The 23908-nt window shown below is 42.7% G+C and overlaps 1 protein-coding gene across 1 annotated transcript in view; it reads right to left on the bottom strand.

Annotated features, from left to right (window-relative positions):
- Nucleotides 1–12122: 12122 nt before the first annotated feature.
- Nucleotides 12123–23908, bottom strand: part of LOC128736213 (ovochymase-2-like) — a 39902-nt gene continuing 28116 nt past the window's right edge. Inside the window, exon 4 of the mRNA XM_053830692.1 lies at nucleotides 12123–12737. Within this exon, the coding sequence (XP_053686667.1) occupies nucleotides 12123–12737 (615 nt within the window). The remainder of the gene's footprint in view (nucleotides 12738–23908) is intronic.

The following is a 23908-nucleotide window of genomic DNA, read 5'->3' as shown; positions in this document are numbered from 1 at the left end:
ACTTGGTACAACTCGTGATTCATGGTTTGCGCCACACACCATTTTCCATTTTACTACTAAGTATGGATCGCAGTCTTTTATGTTCAAAACCCCCAAGCATTCCTTTAGCTTCCTTTAGCTTCCTTTAGCGTCCATGATTCAAGTCTGTAAAAAGCGACCGGGAGGATAAGTGTTCTGTAGAGCGCCAGTCTCCCACGTTCCCTGCCAGCAATCATGTACTTTATGTTGGTGGTGTTAATGGTAAGCCCCAATCTCGCCGCTTTCATTTTAAAAGGTTTGAAGGCCTCTTCCACTGCTCTGCAGTTGATTCCGATGATATCGACGTCATCCGCAAAGCCAAGAACCATGTCAGATTTCTTGATGATAGTTCACGTTTGCTCTTCGTATTGCACCTTCTAAGGCGATGTTGAATAGCAGGTTAAAGAGTTCATCCCCTTGCTTCAGTCCATCCAACGTCACTGAGGTCTCACCCGTTAATGTAACGCATGATTTGGACCCATCCACCGTCGCTCGAATCAGCGTAACTAGTTTCGTCGGAAAACCATGTTCTAGCATTATCTGCCACAGCTCATTTCGTTTGACTGAATCGGACGCCGCCTTAAAGTCTTAAAGAATTTGGCTAGCAACTGACGCAGGCTAAACATCTGATCCGTCGTGGAGCGACCCTCACGAAAACCAGCTTGGTATTCGCCGACAAAGGACTCCGCTAACAGTCTCAGTCTGCAGAACAGAATACGAGAAAGCACCTTGTAAGCAGAATTGAGCAATGTAATTCCTCGATAGTTTTTACACTCCAGTCGATGTCCCTTTTTGAAAATTGGGCAAATGAAGCCATCCAACCATTCCTCTGGTATTTGTTCTTCCTCCCAGATCCTGACAATGATCCAGTGGATTGCTTCGTACAGCCGCTCGCTCTCCGCTTTTAGAAGTTCAGCCTGGATACCGTCCTTCCCAGCAGCCTTACCGGTTTTCAGCTCACTGATTGCCTTTTTAACCTCCTCCTGTGGTGGTGGCTCCACAGCTTGACCATCGCTTACAATTCTTATCCTTTCCTTGCCCAAGTAACAGTTTGGGTTTTATTACACTCTTATGATGGCATTTAAGACCAAAATTAGTCTTGAAGACCGCCATAAGAGTACAATAAAACTCACATTGTTGTTTGGGTGCTGATCTCCGCCTTTACCTCTCCATTCAACAGTGTCTGGAAGTGCTCCTTCCACTTGGCTACTATCGTCGTTTTGTCAGTAAGCAGATTGCCAGCCTCTTCTTACCATTCCGTTATTTGAATTTGGACTTTTTGTTTTGTAATTCTCTCTCGTAGCCTCCGGTTTTGGTCTGGCGTAGATTGCTTTCGCCATCCCATGGTTTCTAATAATGATGTCAAAGGCGTTTGCGCAGGCTAGAAGTTGGCTGCTTTTGCCGAAGATCATTACCCAATCTAAACTTGGTCCAAACTTAATATCCAGAGACTACCCGAGTTAGCAGGTAGGGTTGGCATGTAGGGTAACTGGTGGTAAAATGCCCAGTCGGGGCAAAATGCGCCGCTGTAATATTTCACGAATTACTCACTTTTAAACGGTAATTAAGGTGCCAATCGCTTCTATTTTACATTACAAACTAGTGTTGAGCATATAAACTTTCTAAATTACATAAATCCTATGAAAAAACAAAAAAAAATATTTGCTGGCTTATTTCTTACAATTTTCACAACTGTTTTCGTAATACATTACGCCACCAATAAACAATATTGCGTATCTGTAAATGGCTCTTGTTTTGAACAATGGTCTCGGCATCCAGCAGCCAATGTAAAATTGCTTAATTGAATTATTATTTATGTGATTTAAACGATTTTTTTAAACAAGTTCTAGCGGGGCAAAATGCGCCGTGAGAAGCATAAATTTACTTACAGTGCAACCAAACGCAAACGTCAAAACGTTGGTAAAAGCAAAAGGCAAAGTGTTGTTTTAATTCTGATTCGCTCCGAAAAACCCGGTTAAGATGTCGCGAAGCTGCATAAGAAAAACCCACCGTCGGTTTTGGCCGGAGCCTGCCACTTGCGGCGGTAGTGAAAACCAGTGAAAAACAGTGAAAGACGCGTTGCCGGCAAGGTACCAAGAAAAACCCTTGTGTGATATGTTAGCATCGACCGCTCCAGCGAAGATGGACCTGGCGATTGCAAAACCGCGATCCGGAATAACATATTTAACAAGTAGGTAGGTCCTCACGCTGTCCTGAGTCGTGCCGGGTTTGCAGTAAAATAAAACGCTTGTCTGGTTTTAATTGATGCTTTTCGGTGAAAACGTTGAAAAAATATGTTTCAAGCTAACGTTTCTGCCTACTCATTTCGGCCATCATCAGAATTATTTATTAAAAGAAAATACAATTGACAATGTTCTGTTAAACAACACACTAAAATATTAACTTACATTTTCAAAACATTTAATACACAAAAAAAAATTTTATTTATAATTAATCGTCGTTATTTGTCACCGTTGCCCGTCGTCTGCTTGTGGCTGTGTGTAACGATCTGATCTGAGTCACGAGTCCATTGTACGCGTTAGAGAAACTTGCCGCATCTCGCTGTAGGTTTACTGCTCTCTGTTCTCTTATTTTGATGTGGAGCATCTCAGCCGTCAGTCTCGTCGGTTCGTTGTTGATTTTCTCTAACACACGGACATTTGAGAAATCAAACACATGTCCAAGTTCCATCGTATGTTGAGTTAAACCTGTTACCGAGCTACTGGTGCGGATGGAATTTTTATGCTATACCTCCTATACAACACTCTACAAAACACTGAAATATCTAGAAACGAGTCCACTATGTTCGTCTCCATCCCTTACATTCCGGGTTTGAGCGAACGAATTGGGAAAAGTTTGAGGAAACATAACATCGTAGCAACATACAAACCGAACGACAAAATTAAAAACACAATTTTCACCAAATTAAAAGACAAAATACCGATTATGCAACAAACTAATGTTGTGTATAGTATTCCTTGTGGGGTATGCAACGACAAGGAATACATTGGACAAACATCCCAATTACTAGAAAAACGAATAACGCAGCATAAAAATTCCATCCGCACCAGTAGCTCGGTAACAGGTTTAACTCAACATACGATGGAACTTGGACATGTGTTTGATTTCTCAAATGTCCGTGTGTTAGAGAAAATCAACAACGAACCGACGAGACTGACGGCTGAGATGCTCCACATCAAAATAAGAGAACAGAGAGCAGTAAACCTACAGCGAGATGCGGCAAGTTTCTCTAACGCGTACAATGGACTCGTGACTCAGATCAGATCGTTACACACAGCCACAAGCAGACGACGGACAACGGTGACAAATAACGACGATTAATTATAAATAAAAATTTTTTTTGTGTATTAAATGTTTTGAAAATGTAAGTTAATATTTTAGTGTGTTGTTTAACAGAACATTGTCTATTGTATTTTCTTTTAATAAATAGTTCTGATGATGGCCGAAATGAGTAGGCAGAAACGTTAGCTTGAAACATATTTTTTCAACGTTTTCACCGAAAAGCATCAATTAAAACCAGACAAGCATTTTCGTACGGTGATTAAAATAGACCAAACCAAAGTAAAATAAAACAGACAGCGCATTTTGCCAATTTGTTGTGGTGCATTTTGTTGTGGTTCGTTTTGTACACACCTATGCGCATTTTACCCCTAACGAATCTGAAAACAAATTTTCAAATGCCTTATATAATTTCACGATTTAAACGTGTTTTATTGATTTTTATGCTTCAGGACGACTATGTTAGGTAAAAAACTGTTCTACTTTAGGGTTTATAGTCTAGTTTCCGCATTGATGAATAATATGCTATTCCTCTTAACGTGGGCATTATACTCCCAGTCCCTCTACAGTTTGATTCGATTCTGCTCTTTTGACTATACCGCCTTAGTCGAGCAAATTTCCAAAAGTTGTGCATGGAATAGTTGTAGAGTTAGTTATAATCTACAATATTGTTGAAATAAGCATTACTTTATCTTTGCTAGTGATGGTACTAAATACAACTCCTACTAGCACAGTTGTTACAAACCAGTTATGGCAACCGATCTACGACTAATTTCAGTCATTAATACGTTTCTGCAACCATATATTATGGAAATATCGGTTAGTTTTTATTTTATAGCGATTCAGTTTAATAAACATAGAGCAATACTTACTTCAGCTACCTTGTAAATTCTTACTAACACTGTGAGTTAACCATACATAACTATTTGAAATTCTGTTTGACTGATGCGGTACAATCAAAAGGGAAAATTTGAATTAAACTGTGCTTGTTAATTCTGTTGGCAGGATGGTTGTACTTATTGCTTAATTAACATGTGCACTATTAGTTGGTCATTTGAGAAACCTTGTACCATGTTTACATGTTATATTTGAAATTTTCAAGATTACAGGGAACTTTTCAACACACTCAATCTGAGTAAGAACTATTTTTTGAAATGATAGCAACACCACTTGTCGCTAGCAGATGGAACAATATGGTATACTTCCTTAAAATTAATCGTTCGAAAACATTGTGTCTGGCTGGGGGTTAGTGCAAGTGTTTTTTTCCTTTCCTTTTTTCCACTCGCCACTAGCTTCCGATTGTTGTTATTGCCGGCGATCTACAGCTGTACCTATACATCCGTCCATCCGACTGGCATTAGCAGTCCGAGTTGTTGTCATTCCGAATTCATTTGTATTCGCCTGCTGAAACTTAACAAACCGGAAAATAATTTTCATCTTAATGACATCTCATGAATGGTGTGGCACAGAAAAACAAAAGGCGCATAATTGAGCAAAAAGGAAACGGAAATGAACTCATCCGTGCATTACACAAGCGAGCGCTGGCAAAAGCAACAACGGGCTCGCGCTGTCAACAAAATTTCCATAGCAGCCAGCAATAGTAATGGGAAAATGTTTTAACAGCTTAGTCTTAAGTAGATAGCCGGTATCATTTCCGGACTGGTGATTACGTCAACGAGAACAATTTTTTTGTCGGATTCGATCCGTGCTCGGTGCAATGAAACCGAATGGTTCCTATTGTTAAAAAAGAAATGAATCCTATTTCCATTTGAAGGTTGGTAGGATGGTATGTGTCTGTTGTTTACTCAACTAATCAATATTTCAACGCTTACGCAACAAATTTTGATGAATAGATTATTCACCGATGGTATGCATGACAACAAAGGGCGTGACGTTAAAAAATCGAATTAATTAAACAATTCATCGGTGTTCTGCACCGATGTAATCCTTTGATAGATAAATTCCTGACTGAAAATACCTACACTGCTGTTTGTGTCCGATCTTGGCGTGAGAAAATTACCTCGTCGTATTGCTGAGACCTACACCAGGAGGCTAATCGTGCCAAACAAAGGTAGCCCTTTAGTGTTGCAGTAAATATCGTGGATCGATAGAGCAATAGTAAAAACATGCCGCGCGTCCATTAAGTGCGCTGGAAGTACGTTCCTGCCTCGTCGATTGAGGTCGTATCGATTTTCCATAAATACACGATTAATAAATAATACCAACAAAAGGTTGAATGCGCTGAACTTGTGACTTACAAACTATTCTTGATGTATGGCAATGGCCATCTGTGTAATTAGTGGTACTGATTTGTCTCGACGGATTAATCTAATAATTGTGTTGTGATATTGTGTTGCTATATTTTTGGTATGTCGCCGACCTTCGAATAAATTAATGTGTTTCAGGATATACATAAATTTGCTTCAACAGCAGACAGCAGTCTATAATGGAATACTATTACCGGTTGCGTCGTGGACTGGTGTCCTTTGTACGTATATATAGTGATAAGAAATAAGCTTTCCTGAACTTGACGATTGAGTTTATGCCTAGCATGGATACATATAATAAGCGTTTTTATTTTCTCTGTATACCAACAACGTAACGGACGGCATTATTTCAGAATGTATTTTTCCGGCAAACCTTATATTAACGTATAAAATAGCGATAATTCAAAAAATTACATGGTGACGACTCAGACGAAAGAGTCATGAACTAATCACTTTCCACGTACTAATTTACTTTATATTGTTAATATTTTTTTTGAAACGATGGTTCTACAATTGATGAAGGGACGGTAGGGGAAAGAAATGAAATTTTTTTGGAGAAGGAGAGAAGAGCGGAAAGGAGGGGGAGGGGGATATTGGTAGCTACGCTTGACAAGTAGTCATTTTGACTCCTACCTTTTGTCCAATGCTGGAAGGTGCATGAGTCGAACCAAGCTATAATCTGAGATTATAACCAGATTTGAACCCACAACACCCGCCAGGGCACGTGGTTCGCTGGTACTTGTACCTTTGAACCATAGAGGCGCTGGACTTGAGATTAGTCTATTTATATTGTTGTTTGTTTACGATTTTTATTCCATCGTCCCAATGTTTCCATCCCTGTCCAGCGTCACCTTAATTGATTCTTCATTCTCTAGCACCAAAAGTTTCGCTATCACCCTCTTAAACAAGTCATCATTGGTAAGAATCCAGACCTACCTGCCGTACGCTACCATCTCTTGCAACAATCAGCTCTTCAATAATCCCTTGCACCCAGCATTTCCGCCTATCATCATCAACGATGTAGACTAAGTCAACCGCTACCGATTTCTTCGTTTCGCCAAACCACTCTTTTATCCATCGTTCCCACATAGATTCTGATAACTGTTGTGACCGCTGGCAAACATCTTTCAAAACTGCTGCTGGATTGATAAAAAGCGTGCATGTAATCTCGGTTCGTTCGGAGCAACTCCGCGGATACTTTTAGAGCTTTGGAATTATCCGACTCTTACTCGATGTACGTAAGTGGACAGTTGTTAATTGGCCTTACTTAATTGGCCTTACTTAATTGGCCTAACGTCTTATGACAAGGCCTGCGCAGTATAATTTCTCCATCTGTTTCGGTCCATGGCAACTGATCTCCAGTTCCGCAGGCACCCAGTGCTCGCCAGATCTCGCTCCACCTGGTCTGCCACCTCGCTCGCTGTGGCCCTCTTCGTCTTGTTCCTACCGGATTTGATGCGAAAACCATTTTTGCAGGATAGTTGTCTGGCATTCTAGCAACATGTCCTGCCCAACGTATCCGTCCAGCTTTAACCACTTTCTAAATACTTGGTTCGCCGTAGAGACGCGCGAGCTCGTGGTTCATTCTTCGCCTCCATACACCGTGCTCTTGCACTCCGTCAAAGATGGTTCTTAGCACCCGCCGTTCGAAAACTCCGAGTGCTCGTAGGTCCTCTTCTAGCAGTGTCCACGTTTCGTGCCCGTAGAGGACAACGGGTCTAATTAGCGTTTTGTACAGTGTGCACTTTGTACGGGGGTTCAAATTGTTCGACCGCAAGTGTTTGTGGAGTTCGTAGTAGGCCCGACTTCCGCTGATAATATGTCTTTTATATGTCTGGCTGGTATTGTTGTCCTCTGTTGCCAGCGAGCCAAGGTATACGAACTCGTCGACTACCTCGAACTCATCCCCGTCGATTACCACGGTACTGCCCAAGCGAGCCCTGTCGCGCTCGGTCCCGTCCGCCAGCATATACTTCGTTTTAGACGTATTTATCTTCAATCCAATCTTCTCTGCTTCGCGTTTCAATCTGCTGTACTGACCTTACACCGCCTCAAATGTTCTGCCGACAGCATCCACGTCGTCAGTAAAGCAGATAAATTGACTGGATTTATTGAAAATCGTGCCCCGTATTTCGATCGCCGCTCGTCTTATAACACCTTCAAACGCAATGTTGAATAGCAGGCAGGAAAGACCATCTCCTTGTCGAAGTCCCCTGCGAGATTCGAATGGGTCCGACAATCCACCCGAGATTCTCACACAGCACATCCATCGTAGCCATGATAAGTCTAGTAAGCTTACCCGGAAAGCCGTTTTCGTCCAAAATTTTCCATAGCTCTTGTCGGTTTACGCTATCATATGCGGCTTTGAAATCGATGAACGTGGGGACTCGGAATTCGCGGCACTTCTGGAGAATCTGCCGCAGGGTGAAGATATGGTCTGTTGTAGACCGATCCTCCATGAAGCCGGCCTGGTAACTTCCCACAAATCTATTGGCTATTGGCGATAGTCGATGAAAGGGTCTTGCGATAGTCGATGGAGAGGTCTTGGGACAGCACTTTGTAGGCGGCATTCAGGATAGTGATGGCTCGGTAGTTCTCACAATCCAGCTTATCACCTTTCTTGTAGATAAGGCAGATAACCCCGTCTTTCCACTCCTCCGGTAGTCGTTCCGTATCCCAAATCTTGACTATCAGTTGATGCAGACAGCCGGCCAACTTGTACGGGCCCATTTTAATAAGTTCCGCTCCAATGCCATCCTTTCCCGCTGCCTTGTTGTTCTTTAGCCACTGGATGGCTTCTTTAACTTCCCTTATCGATGGGGGTGGCACATCTTCGTCGCTTGCTGCACCAATGTGGTCACTTCCTCCGCTATCATGGTCTTCCGTGCTTCCACCTTTCGATCACCGCACGGTCGTCAGTCAAGATACCTCCTTCTTTATCTCTGCACATTTCGGCCCGCGGCACGAAGCCTTTGCGAGATCCGTTGAGTCTCTGATAGAACCTCCGTGTGTCGTGAAAGCGGTACAGCTATTCGAGTTCTTCGCACTCCTTCTCCTCTTGGTGGCGCTTCTTTTCCTTGAAGAGTCGGGTTTGCTGCCTCCGCTTCTGTTTGTATCGCTCCACATTCTGACGGGTGGCTCTACGCAGCATTTGTACCCGCGATGCGTTCTTCTCAGCTAATATCTGCTGGCATTCCTCGTCAAACCATTCGTTACGTCGATTCGGTGCCACACTGCCTAGGACGTTCTCCGCTACGCTGTTAATGGCTGTTTTCTCGGCATTCCAACAGTCCTCAAGAGGGGTTTCATCCAGCCTACCTTCTTCCGGCAGCGCGGTTTCGAGAGATAACGCGTAGTTTTCGGCGACTTCCGGTTGCTTCAGTCGCGCTAGATTATACCGTGGCGGGCGGCGGTATCGTGCCGACCATCTATCAGAACTAGGGCTGTCTAACCGGTAGTACCGGTAGTACCGAAACCGGTAATACCGACCAATTTTTGGATACCGAAATACCGGTTTTAGCAAAGCAAAAAACCGGTATTTCCGGTATTTTCTAATATCTTAGTTTTTTTTTCAAACTCCTTATTCGAAGGAGAACTAAGTTTGAAGCCCAGCAACATCACTTATAAGTAAATCACTACTCAACAATGAAGTAAAGAAGCTTTAGTTTCAACTAAAGTAACGCCGCTTCGTTTTAAAATTGGCTTCAATCAGCCTCAATAAAACGGTTTTCACTTCATCATGTCGACCGATTTTAAAGTTTCATTTGTCAAATCAAATGTCTATCAAATGTTCAGTAGAAGGCCAGCAACTTTGAATGCAATTGAATTGAATTTAAGTAACATTTCTTACAGCGGGCTCCGTAGCCGCAAGGTTACCGAGTCTGCTTTGACAAGCGAGTAGTCGTGGGTTCGAATCTTAGTAGAATCAAGCTATTCGATCTCAAGTGACTTTAGCATGGGTTTATTCTCAGGCCCCTGATTTACCCTTCGTTCATGCTGAATTCTATATCTTTACCCACTGAAGCCTCTTGTCAGTGCAAATGCCCCTCCTGTAGTTAAAAATGTACTGCTCAGAGGAACAAGGCGGTAAAGTAGAGCGAGGAATAAGTGGGTAAAGTAGATCAAGCTTTGAAGGAAGGGTAAACCCCAATACACACAAGCACGCATAAAATTTAATAAGCATATCGTTCACTCAATAGCGATTATAGCAAAAAGAAATGCAGTGCACGTCATACAGCAAATACCCGGGCGTTATTCAATAGATCAACTATACTGGTCGCAGTAATGAGTCCACACATGAAAAAAAATACATTTCCTACAATTTAGCGCATAGTATAATTAACCTCCTCATCATCGACAAATCGTGCCTGACTGTCAATCGTCGTCATTTGAAATAGTCACTAACTTCAGCTGAAGCTTGCTTTAAAACTTTCTGTTCATCAAATGAAACAAATCGCTTCATGTATAAAGTGAAGGTAAGAGAAAGTCAGCTTCATTTATTTGTTTCGAGGATGCAGAGGCCTAGTCAAAATACGGGAAAATTTCCGCTTTTTGGGCATTCTTGCCATTAAAGGATCTGCCAGGAAAGACTTTGGAATATTTTTCAAGTATTTCGAGTGATACATTGATCAAACAAGCAGATAAAATTTTTAAGCTCTGCGAATAGTGGGATTGATAATGGAGAAGAGAAGATATCTGTGAACGATGATGAAGAGGATTACGCTATGCAAGGGTTCTGCTCTGGGGATGCAGGAAAATTCGTGAAGAGACAATAGGAGACCGAAGCATTTAATATGCTGGAAGCTACAATACCGGGACATTTAAAAATAGTTAAAAGGGGGTTTCCCTACTATAAATCTGAAGAAATGAAAGAAAAATTCCTGATTCCTGATAATCTGCCAATACTGGTATTCTACCGGTACTACCGGTATTTTATACGCTAATACCGAAATACCGGTTTTCATCAAAAGCACCCAATACCGACAGCCCTAATCAGAACGTGGTCGATTTGTGATTCTGTCTGGTTGGGTGATCTCCAGGTGTACCGATGGTAGAGGTTATGCTGGAAGAAGGTACTACGTACGGCCATGTTCTTGGAGGCGGCGAAGTCGACAAGTCTTAGGCCGTTTTTGTTCGTTTGTGGGTGGGCGCTGAACCGTCCAATCACCGGTCTGAATTCCTCCTCCTGACCAACCTGAGCATTACAGTCCCCGATGATAATTTTGACATCATGTCTTGGGCAGCGGTCGTAGTCACGCTCCAGCTGCGCGTAGAATTCGTCTTTGTCGGTACTTCCGAGGTGAGGGCTGTGCAAGTTAATTATGTTTATATTGAAGAATCGGCCCTTGATTCTTAATCTGCACATTCGGGGGTTGATCGGCCACCACCCGATCACCCACTTCTGCATCTCGCCCATCACTATAAAAGCTGTGCCCAGCTCGTATGTATTGCCGCAGCTCTGGTAGATGGTATGACCATCTCTATACGTACGTACCATCGTTCCTTTCCAGCATACCTCCTGCAGAAATCGAAATTGCGGCTCTTCACTTCTTTAGAAAGTACGTGAGTACTTCCGAGGCAATTTAGAGACCGACAGTTCCATGTTCCTAAGTTAGTTAGTGGTTCAGGCTTGCAAAGCCCGCAACCAACCCCACAGTATCGCCGGAGGGCCAACGTAGCTCGAAGGAGCCCTCCTCCCTTGTCAGCATACGACCTTGGTTTCCACCGGGGTTGGTTACCCGATCTCCACCGAGGTTGCTCGTATCCCGGCTGATACGCAGCCATCCGAGGACTTCGTAGTTGGCTTTTATCAATCTTGCATCGCATGTATACTTTTGCCACTTTAGCTATAACAGACTTTATCATAGGAATCATATAAACGTTCTTATAATTAGCTCTTCATGGTTTCTTGGTACCAATGACTTAACCACTTATGGTGGTGTTGGATGATTTTCCTGGTTACAGGATGATCCATGAGCAATATCATATTGCCGATTCAATTCTTCCTCAAATTCAGCCACTTATACCAACCGCATCAGTTAGATCTCCGCTCACTTAAACTCGATCTGCTTTAACAATGTACGAGACTTTGGGTAGTTGCTTGGACGGAGGATTCGTGTTGACTTCTCCGTCAGTCAGTTAGCGTCTCTAGTGGTAAACCTTTCAACCTTCTCTTGTTATTCAATATGAACCGGAATACGTACGCCATCATTTTCATTAGGACCGTCTTCTTGGATATTCATGTAACATTTATTACGGAAGTGAAACACTTCACATCGTGAACATTCAAATGCGTTCCCAGCTCTTCCTCCGTATCTAAACGCGGCAGTTTCTTCTTCGGCTAGTTTGCTTCTGGCTGGTATAGAAACCCCAGTCCAGAACCAAGTACCCGTCCAACCTACTTCAGAGTCTTTCGACCACTTTGTAAGTTGAACTGCGACGTTCATTCTCGTCGGAACCAAACACCCCATTGAATCCACTTCTGGAATGATTTGTCATCGGTGTTCTCGTTCCAATCGCAGCTGATTCTCCACAAATCTAGCACCAGCATACGGCCGAAACGGTGGTAAATGGAGAGAGTAAGCTTTGGGGATCGAACATCGCCATGACATAACCTAGCGCGATTCTTTTAGTATCGCCGATCATATAGCTGCCCGGTCTTACGTCTTCACGCCACAGTAGACCTGTCTCGAATTGGTCACCAGCGATCGGTTGACCAGGCCTACCCATACGGGTTTCCAATGGAGCAAACACGTGCAGGCTATCTAAACCGATAATCATGCGAGGTACCTCCAACGCGTAACTCATCACCGGCGAGTCTTTCAGACACGAGTAGCGATCCGGGATTTTTCCATACGGCATGGCCTGATTCGGAAGCTTCAAAGTTGCCAGTTCATTTACCAACGGATCGGATTTAAGACAGTGAGAAATTTCGTAAAACTTCATGTTTATTGAAACGAAATTTCTCGAGATGTCGCACCTCCTTAACCTGATTGTTGATACAGATGAGTTGCGCCGAGGTGATCGCAGAGTTTCTTCAAACGTTGTTCCGAACTGGATGAACGTTTTAAGTCGATCGGCCCTCGGGCTTGTGCGCTGTGCACCTTCATCAATAGAGTCTTGAGTAGCTTTTCCGGTTTCCTGAAGAGGCGTCTGAAATCGTTAATAACGTCAGGAACAGATTCCGACAAAACGAGTCAACTCTTCACAGCACGCTGTTCTGAAGACCGTCCTGGAACCGCTTCAGATTGTCCAAGTTCGAAAATCCACACTTGTTGTATTCGTAGCGGCTTTTACAAATAGACCACAACTCCGGTTCACCTTTTAACATAGGAAGGTTTTGGAGAGGGCTAGCTGAGAAGCAGTCTATTTCTTGAACAGCTTCGGCATGAATATTCGAACTTACTCCGGTAAATGTTTCTGTTTTTTGGGATTTTTCGTCAACTTCTGTTGTTGCTGCTACTTCGCAACGACTGCTTCTTTTTCTCTGACTGCTACTGCTTCTACATCGATGGCGTCTCCGATTTCTTGCCGGCTGACAAGCGAGTGAATAAATTCCTTTCCTCTTCAGACAGTTGAAACTTTTCATCATCTTTTTCTTCATTTCCCTCTTGGACATCATCGCTGTTTCTTCTTCTTAAGTATCTTCGACGACACTTTCGTCCGCTTCTTCTTCCTCTTCTTCTTGTCGACACAAAACATTCTCTGTCGCCCGCTTCGAGGAACACGCTAACTGTTTATCCTGCTTCGCTTTGGTCGATGGAGAGTTTTTCCCAACCGTCCGCTTTTTCAACCAAAATTTGACCTTCTTCTTAAAGGAAGATTCAGCTCACGAAGCTCGCGCTTTTGTTGAAGTGGTGTCTCGCGGAATGCTTTTTCCCTTTGCTATCGTTTTTCGTGGATAACTTTTTCCATCTCAAATTGGTTTTCACGCAAAATCATCATCATAAATAATAAATAGTATCTGTTTGTACCATTCCTTTTGAGATAGCCTTTTCGTTTATAAACTACGATCACCTACCTTCAGTATTTCGATTATCATTCCGATAATATTTTTCGTAATCAGCCAACCAAAAAACCAAACAAACAATCAATTCCGTTGACAGCTCGCTATGAATGAATCTGTAATTAGGCTGTAATATATCTCGCGCGACTGTATGACTATGCTGCAATAATTACGAGGGCCCGGCGACAGCAATGATGGACCAATTGACCAAAGCACACAGCCGTGGTTTTATTTTTATTCGCCTTGAAATGACACATGCCCTGTGCGATCCTACACGATCTAGGAATAACAAATGTCCGCTGCACACAGGGGCAGGGCGTTTGTTTAAAAACTCATCTTTCGCCGTCGTCGGTCGGTCGTCGCTATTGTCGACAAGCGTACCTACCTTGTATTCATGGTCACCCGGCAAAAGTCAATGCCAACGTCTCCTCTGTGGTATTTGTTGTTGGATGTTTTCGTTCGGTGGCGAGCAGCACTAAAATAAACAATTCCCAGTGCAGTCGCGAAGACAAAATTTATCTACTGCCCTGCACACCATGTAAAACATTTACATAGAGAATGAATGATGACCTACTACATACAGGTGTGGTTAAAATTATTCTAGTATAATAGTTTTGCGAGTTCATTGATTTAGTAACGTTCAAAATTAATTTGGCATGCTTTAGCTATGCTGATTGGTTACAATTTACCATTTCCGTTTGTGACTGGCTCGTACATAATAGTCCGTTCAGTGTAAAATAATATTTCGCTTTACTGATATTCCACGGATGCGGGGCTAGCTGGCACGTGCTTCACGCTACCGACCATTCCTCTCGTCTAGATAAGTGCAATTCGCACTAAAAGGAAACTAGACTGTGATTTATTTTCCTGCTGCAGGCTGCAGTAGCTGGTTCCATTATAAAGTAATCATTAGCTTATGAAGAAAATGTGATAAAAGAAAAATATTGTAGCTAACGCCAGCTGGCTTTGAAGCTGTTTCCATTCACTTAATGTATTTTGTTCAGGGTAAAAATAGTAACTTTTTCTATGTTTTCCAACGAAGCGCGAATTCGATCTTCTTTTCAGTTGACTGTGTACTATAACTTCGAACTTCGAACATATGACTTGCTAGATTGGCACCGATACCTCGCAACTAGCCAAAAAGTTCAGGGCTATTATTCTAAACATCACATGACTAGCAATTGAATTGCCTATGTGGCAGTGTCCTTGCTGACCGCACGCTACATAAAACCGGACTATACAGTCTCAGTCAGTGCAAACAACACCATGCACGCACTACTCTAGCGAGAAAATCTGCGGAACGTGGAACGATGCTAAATGGTTTTTAGCATGCAGACAATTTGGCTCCGCAATGAAATGTGGAGCTAGTAATTGAAAACCGCGAGAGTAACAACCGAGTGGATCGATGTGCGCCTGGCACGAAGCAGTGTGTTGCCTTTCTCACCGAGGAATGGTTACGAATTGATTTTGCTTTACTTTTACCATTTCAATTTATTGATTTGAAATAATTCTGATTTTTGAGGGAGGAATTATTTGTGTATCTAAGAATAAATACAATAGAATATACATTATTTGATATCATTAGAATTTATATGCTGTCACTATATAAGAGTTGCTAATTTAGCTAATGATGACAGCATTGGATCGAAGAGTCACAAAATTAAACAAAATATACATATAACATTACAAATATAAGTATATCTTCGAGGTTGCAGCAGAGCGGACAAGACAGTCAATTTACAAAAAAAAATTGTAATGGTCCTATGGTGCTCCCCTGCGGTACGCCAGAGATGTTTCAGAATATCTCATAAAACTCGGACCCGATTTCCACACTCAGCTTATGGTGAGTTAGATACGAGTGTAGCCACTTACCAAATCGTGCAGAAACTGCGAGTTTCTCAAGCCTTGCAAGAAGGATAATGCGCTCAACCCGATCAAACGTTGTTCTCAGGCCTGGATGCATTGTCGCACATCAATTTCTTTTTCTTTCTTATGGGAGGAGTAAATGGAATTTTCTAATTAGAAGCAAGCACAAATATTTGGCATTAGATAGTAGCAGCTTTTTCAAGTGGAGTTTCTGTCTATAGATAGAAATCATCGCAAGCGATGAAATTTAGTTGAGTGGGTAGCTGATAACCGCTGCGTTGGGTGACTGGCGGTGGTAGCGTAGGGTGGCGGATTGCAAGAGGCGGGTACCTAGGCGGTTGGGTGGTGAGAGACGAGAAGAAAAACACAAACAAGTATAAGTGCAGCTTTTGCAATTAACAAAGATATTGGGAAATTCTCTGCTTCGTGCTTTTTCTTAGGCACGCTTTGGAGTTATTTAAGTTGGTAGCCATTTTGCACGTTTCTGGTAGAGCATTGTATAAGCTGCATGCATAAGCACATGATTGTGAGGAACGTGCTGCTCGAGCCAAAGATGCTGATACCTGATACCTGAAGCTGCATCCTTCCGTCAGAGTCCAGTTGCATTTTTTACTGATTTCAGTACTTTCACGACGAGAACAGAGTTGCTAGTAGTAGGTAATAATCTGTTATGATCGCGTAGCTATTTTTGCTGTTGAACGAGATCCGACAGTAGTTCTATCACATAAAATGCTGTTTACGGTGAATTTTATTACCAGTGAATTTCATAAGTATATTTTCGACACTCTACGACCGCTAATTTAATAGCGAAAATTATTGGCCAATTTCATACTCAACGTAAATATGGCATTACTCCACATATACACCCGTTTCCTTGGTAACGTACAATACCGACGGTCGCGGATTCGGAATTGCAAACGAAACGAAGTAAAGTTTTTCATATCAATTCAAGTGAACAGTTTGGGCAAAATCATTATAATATCTTAGCTAATAACTGTTCGGATGGTAAATTAAAGTTTTCTGTGTCTCAAGTTAAGTTTCGCGAGTGCTGTGATGACTGGAACGACCGAAAAAAATTAATGAAAAATCGACGGCGAAAAAGTAAAAATATAGTGATGAATTTTAATTGGGCAGAAATATCAGTAAGTATAACTTATGCCCCAAATAGTAATAGAACCTATAGAATGCAATATTTAGTGCTTCGAGTTGCAAGATCTCATTACGGCCTTGTCGTTAAGGTTAACCTTCTGCCTGCCGAATTCTGTGTACGGCCTGGCTAGCACAAAGTTATATTTAAGGGGTTATATCAGTTAGAATTTTCGAAAAATCGATCGATCGAATATTAACGAAGTTATACGCTTATTTGTAACGACGAGTCAGAGCGATTGAAGAAGGAACGCGAAACTTTGAACGCGTGCTTCTTAAAACCGGATCTTAAGGATATATTCTATAGAGTAATCGCTGGTTTTTCCTCATCGATTAATGTTTATTATTTAATGGACAATTTAAGAACAAAATTTATACCCAAAATCGATTTTGTATATTTAACATGCCGCCATTTCGTCAAAAATGATTATATTGCTAAATTCTTCGATCAATCTCTAGATAACATATTTTATCACCGATTCCTTTTTGGATTTTCGATTTTCGATGATTCAGTCCAAAGATATCGTGCTCACCGCAAGACGCCTTATTTTAGAAGAGTTTCAGGAGATTAACTATAGCAGCATTAACTTTTTTTTAAACAAAATATGTCAAAATACAACCAAAAGCTATTAGAAGATGTTTACAAATTTTCACTTCAACCAGTTATATACTTTTTTAAGCCTCCTAACTGAATTTAACCCCTTAAACACTTTATTGGCCGGACTTTAACTTTCTTTTGGATTAAAAGTTATTTTGTTAAACGTTGAATCAAATCTGACATTATTGAATTTCGTTCTGTTCGAAATCATTTCTTAAAGCTGAGTCAATTCTCTCTACTCTAGGTTATTCTTAAGCCGATATATAGGAGTTTGAGTCGACTTAATATTTTACATCCAACATACAAGTATAGGTGATGGATTGGAAAGCAGTCATCGAGAGGATGAATATGATGAGGATAGAAGGCCATCATAAAGATGCACTGCCCGCACGAAGGTAGACCAGACAATGAGTAACATTCTACGTGCGGTTGGTGGCAAGGTACGACAACTGTTCACCACGGGACATCAAGATCGTCATCGAGGATATTAACATCCAGATTGTTGCTTACTTAGTTGGTCTTACGTCTTATGAGTATGACAAGAACTGCGTAACGTAATTCCTCCATCTAATTCGGTCCATAGCAGTGGACCTCCAGGTTCGCGGGCACCCAGTATAACCGTCTTCTTCGGTTAAATATTCGACGATAAGATAATCCGTAACTTGCCGGCGCATCTGCTGGATGTAGTTCTACCTTCCTCTGGATAGCTAAGGAGCCCTCGAAGACGAATATTCGACCGCCCATGAGGCCTTAATCATGGTGCTAGGTAGAGTTAGCACCCAGTTAGCACCAAATCGTACAATAATAACCGAAAATTATCATAAATAACTCCTAACAAATTCGGAATCGTAACTAAAGCCTAATAAAGTCCGACCAAATTGATTTTCCGTTGTATATAATGTTAATAGCTGACATATTTACGATATTCAGCACAGAATCGTAAAATAGTACGGAGTGAGTCGGGCTTAATTGGATATTATCGTATATAATTACTTATATCTATGAAATGCGTATGTTTATTCTTCATAACGTATATCGCCTCCTAAATACCACGGATATGTCAATTTTGCGCATCAAATATGATTTATTAGCATGTATATATGTACGCAATGCTGATTTTAAACTGTTATATACAGTAGACTCTCGGAAAAGTTAAGCGAATACAAGCTCTCATGCAACGCTCTAAAAAGATAACTTTTCTGAGAGTTTGAATTTATTGGTTGTCCCAGTGTTCATCCGCACACATGAGTTTACCTTCTATGTTTATTTCTCATTTTTCAGTTTAATGTCGGCTTTCCACAGTTTCATACAGAGTCGCATTATAACTGGGATTAAATTAAACTTTTGTACCGGACAGTCGCAATAATAGTTCAATACGAGCACATAGTTACTTCAGGATTATTGATAACATACTAGAAAAGCGCAAACTCAGATGAATGTTAAATGCCAAAGAAGGAACAGCAAGGAACTAAAAATAAGCGCGAACATTATCAAAACTCAGTCGCAGAAAAAACATAAGTAAACTAGAGTAACCGATTATTTTAAACTTACTGAAAGGAACTATGTATTGTTTCATAAAGATCTTGCTACATATTTCTTTCCATTACTTACTTTTTTACTTTTTCGGCGACAATCCGCTTATCGAATCAATGTCGAATTCAGGAGCCGTCTCCACATTACTCGGTCTTGGGCTGCCACTCTCCAGTCGCCCCTAACACCCGCTGTTCTAGCATCCTCGTCAACAGCGCTCATCCAACGGGTACGGGGTCTGCCTTGAAGTCATCGGCCTCTGTCGGGTTCTCTGCTAAATATTGTTTTCGCTGGTCTCTCATCCGGCATCCTTGCTACGTGGTCAGCCCACTGTAGCCTGCCGTATTTTAGTCGCTTCACAATACCCGCATCTTTGTACACTTGGTATATTTCATGATTCATGCGCCTGCGCCACACTCCTTCGTCTAATATGCCGCCAAGAATTGATCGCAGGATCTTACGCTCGAAAACGCCAAGAGCTCGTCGGTCGCTCTCTTTCAACGTCCACGCTTCGTGGCCGTAGAGTACCACCGGGAGAATTAGCGTCTTATAGAGCGTGAGTTTTGTACGGAGTTGTAGGCTACGGGACCTCGCTACGTAATCCGTAGAAGGCCCTGTTGGCAGCCGCTATCCGCCTTTTTACTTCACGGCTCACATCGTTGTCACATGTCACTAACGGACCAAGGTAAACAAATTCGTCGACCACTTCAAAAGTATCTCCATCTATCACCACCGCAGTTCCAACACCCGAAGGGCTACCACGCTCTCTACCAGCCACCATATACTTTGTTTTGGTAGAATTTATGATAAGCCCTATCCTCGCAGCTTCCTTCTTAAGATGCGTGTACGCTTCTTCCACAGCTCTACGGTTAACACCGATGATATCGATGGCGTCCGCGAACCCTAGGAGCATATGAGATTTCGTGATGGTGGTACCGCTTCTCTGCACGCCGGCCCTTCTAATAGCACCTTCCAATGCAATGTTGAACAGCAAGTTCGATAGTCCGTCACCTTGCTTCAACCCATCTAACGTCACAAACGAGTCCGAAGTCTCACCCGCTATCCTGACGCTAGATTTTGAACCATCAAGGGTAGCACGTATCAGCCTAATCAGTTTTGTTGGAAAACAATGTTCAAGCATAATTTGCTACAGCTCGTTTCATTTAACTGAATCGTACGCCGCCTTGAAGTCTATAAACAGATGATGAGTCTGCAAGTTGAATTCCCGGAATTTATCGAGGATCTGTCGCAAGGTGAACATTTGGTCCGTCGTGGAGCGTCCCTCTCGAAAACCGCACTGGTATTCGCCAACAAAGGTTTCCTGTAACGGCCTCAGTCTGAGAAACAGGATGCGGGAGAGAATTTTGTATGCAGAATTGAGGAGAGTAATTCCTCGATAATTGCTGCATTCGAGTCGATGGCCCTTTTTGTAAATTGGGCATATGAGACCTTCCAACCAGTCCGTAGGTAATTCCTCCTCAGTCCATACCTTTAGTATAACCTGATGGATTGCACAATATAGCCGTTCGCTCCCGACTTTCAAAAGTTCGGCGGGGATGCCGTCCTTTCCAGCTGCTTTGCCGTTTTTCAGCTCTCTCGCTGCTTTCCTAACCTCTTTCAAAGTTGGTGGATCCACAGCTTGTCCATCATCCTCAATCGTTATCCTGTTTCTGTTGACCGTTCCATCTTGTTCACCATTCAACAATGCATCGAAATATTGTTTCCAACGCCTAGCCACCTCTGATCTTTCGGTAATCAGGTTCCCCTCCTTGTCGTTGCACATAACAGGAGTTGGCACGGTCCGGTTCCTGATTCCGTTGATCGTATTAAAGAAGCTTCTTGTATCGTGCCTCTCGAAGTAATTCTCCGCCTCCGCAAGAACGCGATCCCAGTGCTGACGTTTCTTACGACAGTGAAGTCTCTTTTCGGCAGCTCTAGCATCTCGGTATCTCTCCCTGCTCTGGCGTGTCACAGTTGCAGCCAAAATGTGACTTCTGGCTCGATTCTTCTCATCAGTCACTCGCTGGCACTCTGCGTCAAACCTCTCACTGGAAGTGGCTGCAGCAGTAGTACCCAACACTTCCCGCGCTGTAGTACTGATCGCGTCGTGGATGTGTCTCCACTGTTAGTTCAGGTTCTCTCCGAAATGTTCACCGATCCGCTCATCAGTCTTCTGAGAGTACTCTGCAGCAACACCCTCCGCTGATAACCGCCGAATGTTCAGTCGTATCTTCCTCGTTGGTTTCGATTTGAATACGTTGGACAACCGGGCGCGGATCTTGCTTACTACGAGATAGTGGTCCGAGTCAACGTTTGGTCCCCGGAAGGATCGCACGTCTGCGACATCAAAAAAGTTCCGGCCATCAACCAGAACGTGGTCGATCTGAGAGCAGGCCTCTCCATTAGGGTGTTTCCAAGTGTGCTTCCGAATGTTTCATCGTGCAAAATGGGTACTACAGATAACCATTCCTCTGGCTGCAGCGAAGTTGATTGGCCTCAGGCCATTGTCGTTTGTGGTAGAATAGAGGCTTTCTCTACCAATAACGGGACGAAAGAACTCTTCACGTCCGACCTGTGCATTTGTATCCCCGATGACTATCTTTATGTCATTTCTTGAGCACTCTCCATATGTTTTGTCGAGAAGATCATAGAACGCCTCTTTTACGTCATTGGGCTTGTCGTTCGTCGGTGCGTACACATTTATCAGACTGTAGTTGAAGAATTTGCCCTTAATTCTCAACACGCATAGACGGTCATTGATGGTCCTCCACCTAATGACACGCTTCATTTGTTTTCCATGTAATATGAATCCGACTTCATGCTCTGCTTTATCGCCGCCACTGTAGTAGACGTGATACTTGAATGTCGTGCCCGCAATAGGATCTACTGCGCGGAATTCATGTTCTCCCGTCTTCGGCCACCGCACTACCTGGATGGCTGCAACCTCGACCTTCATCTTCTGCAGCTCTCTTGCCAGGATACCCGCGAGTGCCGGTTCAAGTAGAGTCCTGACATTCCAAGTACCAAGTTTCCAATAATCGTTGTCCTTTTTCTTTTGCCTGGGTCCATGCCGATTGGCCGGTTGTAGTTCCTGAATTTCTCCTAGCGAAAGCTGTTTAAGCATACTGCCTTACTGGGGCTGCGATACATAGCCTCGCGGATAGGGCTGCTGTCTTGGGTATAGCTGGCGAGACACAGCGTTTCATAAGTCAGCCGTCCACTCCGGATCAGTCGCTGTTGTATGCCGCCCCTAACCTGGGATACAGCCGCATACCTGGCACGGAAACGGCGATTCACCGTGCAGTGGAATCACCGTCGCGAGCCGCCCCTAACCTGGAGTCAGACGCTCACGGCTGGCAAGGCTGTTCCTTTTGCCCCACACTCAGCAGATGCATGAGTGCCTCCTTCCCTGTCGGTATACGACCTTAGCTTCCACCGGGGTTGGTTACCCGATCTCCACCAAGGTTGCTCGTATTCCGGCTGGTACCACGAGGAGGTAGGGAGAGGAGTTGCTGGATAAGAGGCTAATGACCACTGCGGGGTCTATTTTATAACTGCAGGTACGCGGGGTACCGATGTTACGCATTACCCAGTCATTTACCAGCCCATTACCATTTCGATTATAATTTTCAAATACATAAAAATGTGTATCCTGTGTCCCAGAATGCATTTTTCGCTTTTGTATTTATCATTTTCAGTGATTTTTAGGACTACTCGGAAAAGTTAATAGTTCGGAAAAGTTAATCGACCCATTCCCCAATCAATTAACTTTTCCGAGAGTCCACTGTACATATCAAAATGCTAGCTGGCAAAACTCCGAATGCATAAAATGACTAGTTTGACGGAGAATTCAAACAAACGATCGCGAGGAAAAGATACCAGAACAAGGGCAGAGCTAAAATAACTGTTTTGGGCTAATTATACATGGAAGTTCTATGAGAAGGTGAATCAATCTCGTATTGGATACATAGCAAAGCCCGATATTTGAAGGGTTGAGGAGGAAAACTTTGGTCACAAATGAGCGTAAGGTGGTCTACAGATGGAAGCAGTTCTTCGATGGGTATCTCAATCTATACCTATAAAGAAGGATTTCTGTCTGTCTGTCTGTCTGTCTGTCTGTATGTTCCTTATAGAATCGAAAACTACTGAACCAATCGGCATGAAAATATGCATGTAGAGGTTTTTTGAGGCCAGGAAAGGTTTTAGTGATGGTTAGAAACCCCTCCCCCCACTAGGAGAGGGGGCTCCCATACAAATGAAACACAAATTTCTGCATAACTCGACAACTAATCAAGCAAATAGAACAAAATTTGGCATGTGGGTGTTTTCGGTGACAAGAATTCATTCTATGGTAAATTGAGATCCCTCCCCTCTTTATTAGGGGAATTATAACTCCTCTCCTCTTTAAAAGGGGGGGGGGGGCCTTCAATACAAATTTCCTCATAACTCGAGAACTAATCAAGCAAATGGAACCAAATTTGGCATGTGAAGGTTTTCGAGGGCAAGAATATTTTCTATAGTAAATTAGGACCCCTCCCCACTTTAAGAGGGGGGGCTCCTGTACCAAAGAAACACAATTTTCCTCATAACTCGAGAAGTAATTAAGCAAATGGAACCACATTTGGCATGTGGGTGTTTTTGGAAACAAAAATTTTTTCTATGATGAACTGGGACCCCTCCCCGTTTTAGGAGGGGGGGATCCTATACACATGAAATACAAATTTCCTCATAACTGAAGAACTAATCAAGCAAATGGAACAAAATTTGGCATGTGAAAGTTTTCGAAAGCAAGAATATTTTCTATGGTGCATAAGGACCCCTCCCCAATTAAGAGGAGGGGCCCTTTACAAACGAAATACAAATTTCCTCATAACTCGAGAACCAATCAAGCAAATGGAACAAAATTTGGCACGTGGATGTTTTTGGAGACAAATTTTTTTTCTATGATGAATTGGGACCCCTCCCCACTTTAGGAAGGGGGGCTCCTATACAAATGAAATGCAAATTTCCTCATAACTCGAGAATTAATCAAGCAAATGGGACCAAATTTGGCATGTGAAAGTTTTCTAGGGCATGAATATTTTCTATGGTGAATTAGAACCCCTCCCCACTTTAAGAGGGGGGGCTCCTATACAAATAAAAAACAAATTTCCTCATAACTCGAGAACTAATTAAGCA

Source organism: Sabethes cyaneus, chromosome 2 (genome assembly GCF_943734655.1).
Source record: "Sabethes cyaneus chromosome 2, idSabCyanKW18_F2, whole genome shotgun sequence".
NCBI lineage: Eukaryota > Metazoa > Arthropoda > Insecta > Diptera > Culicidae > Sabethes > Sabethes cyaneus.
This window is presented reverse-complemented; position numbering and strand designations above follow the sequence as displayed.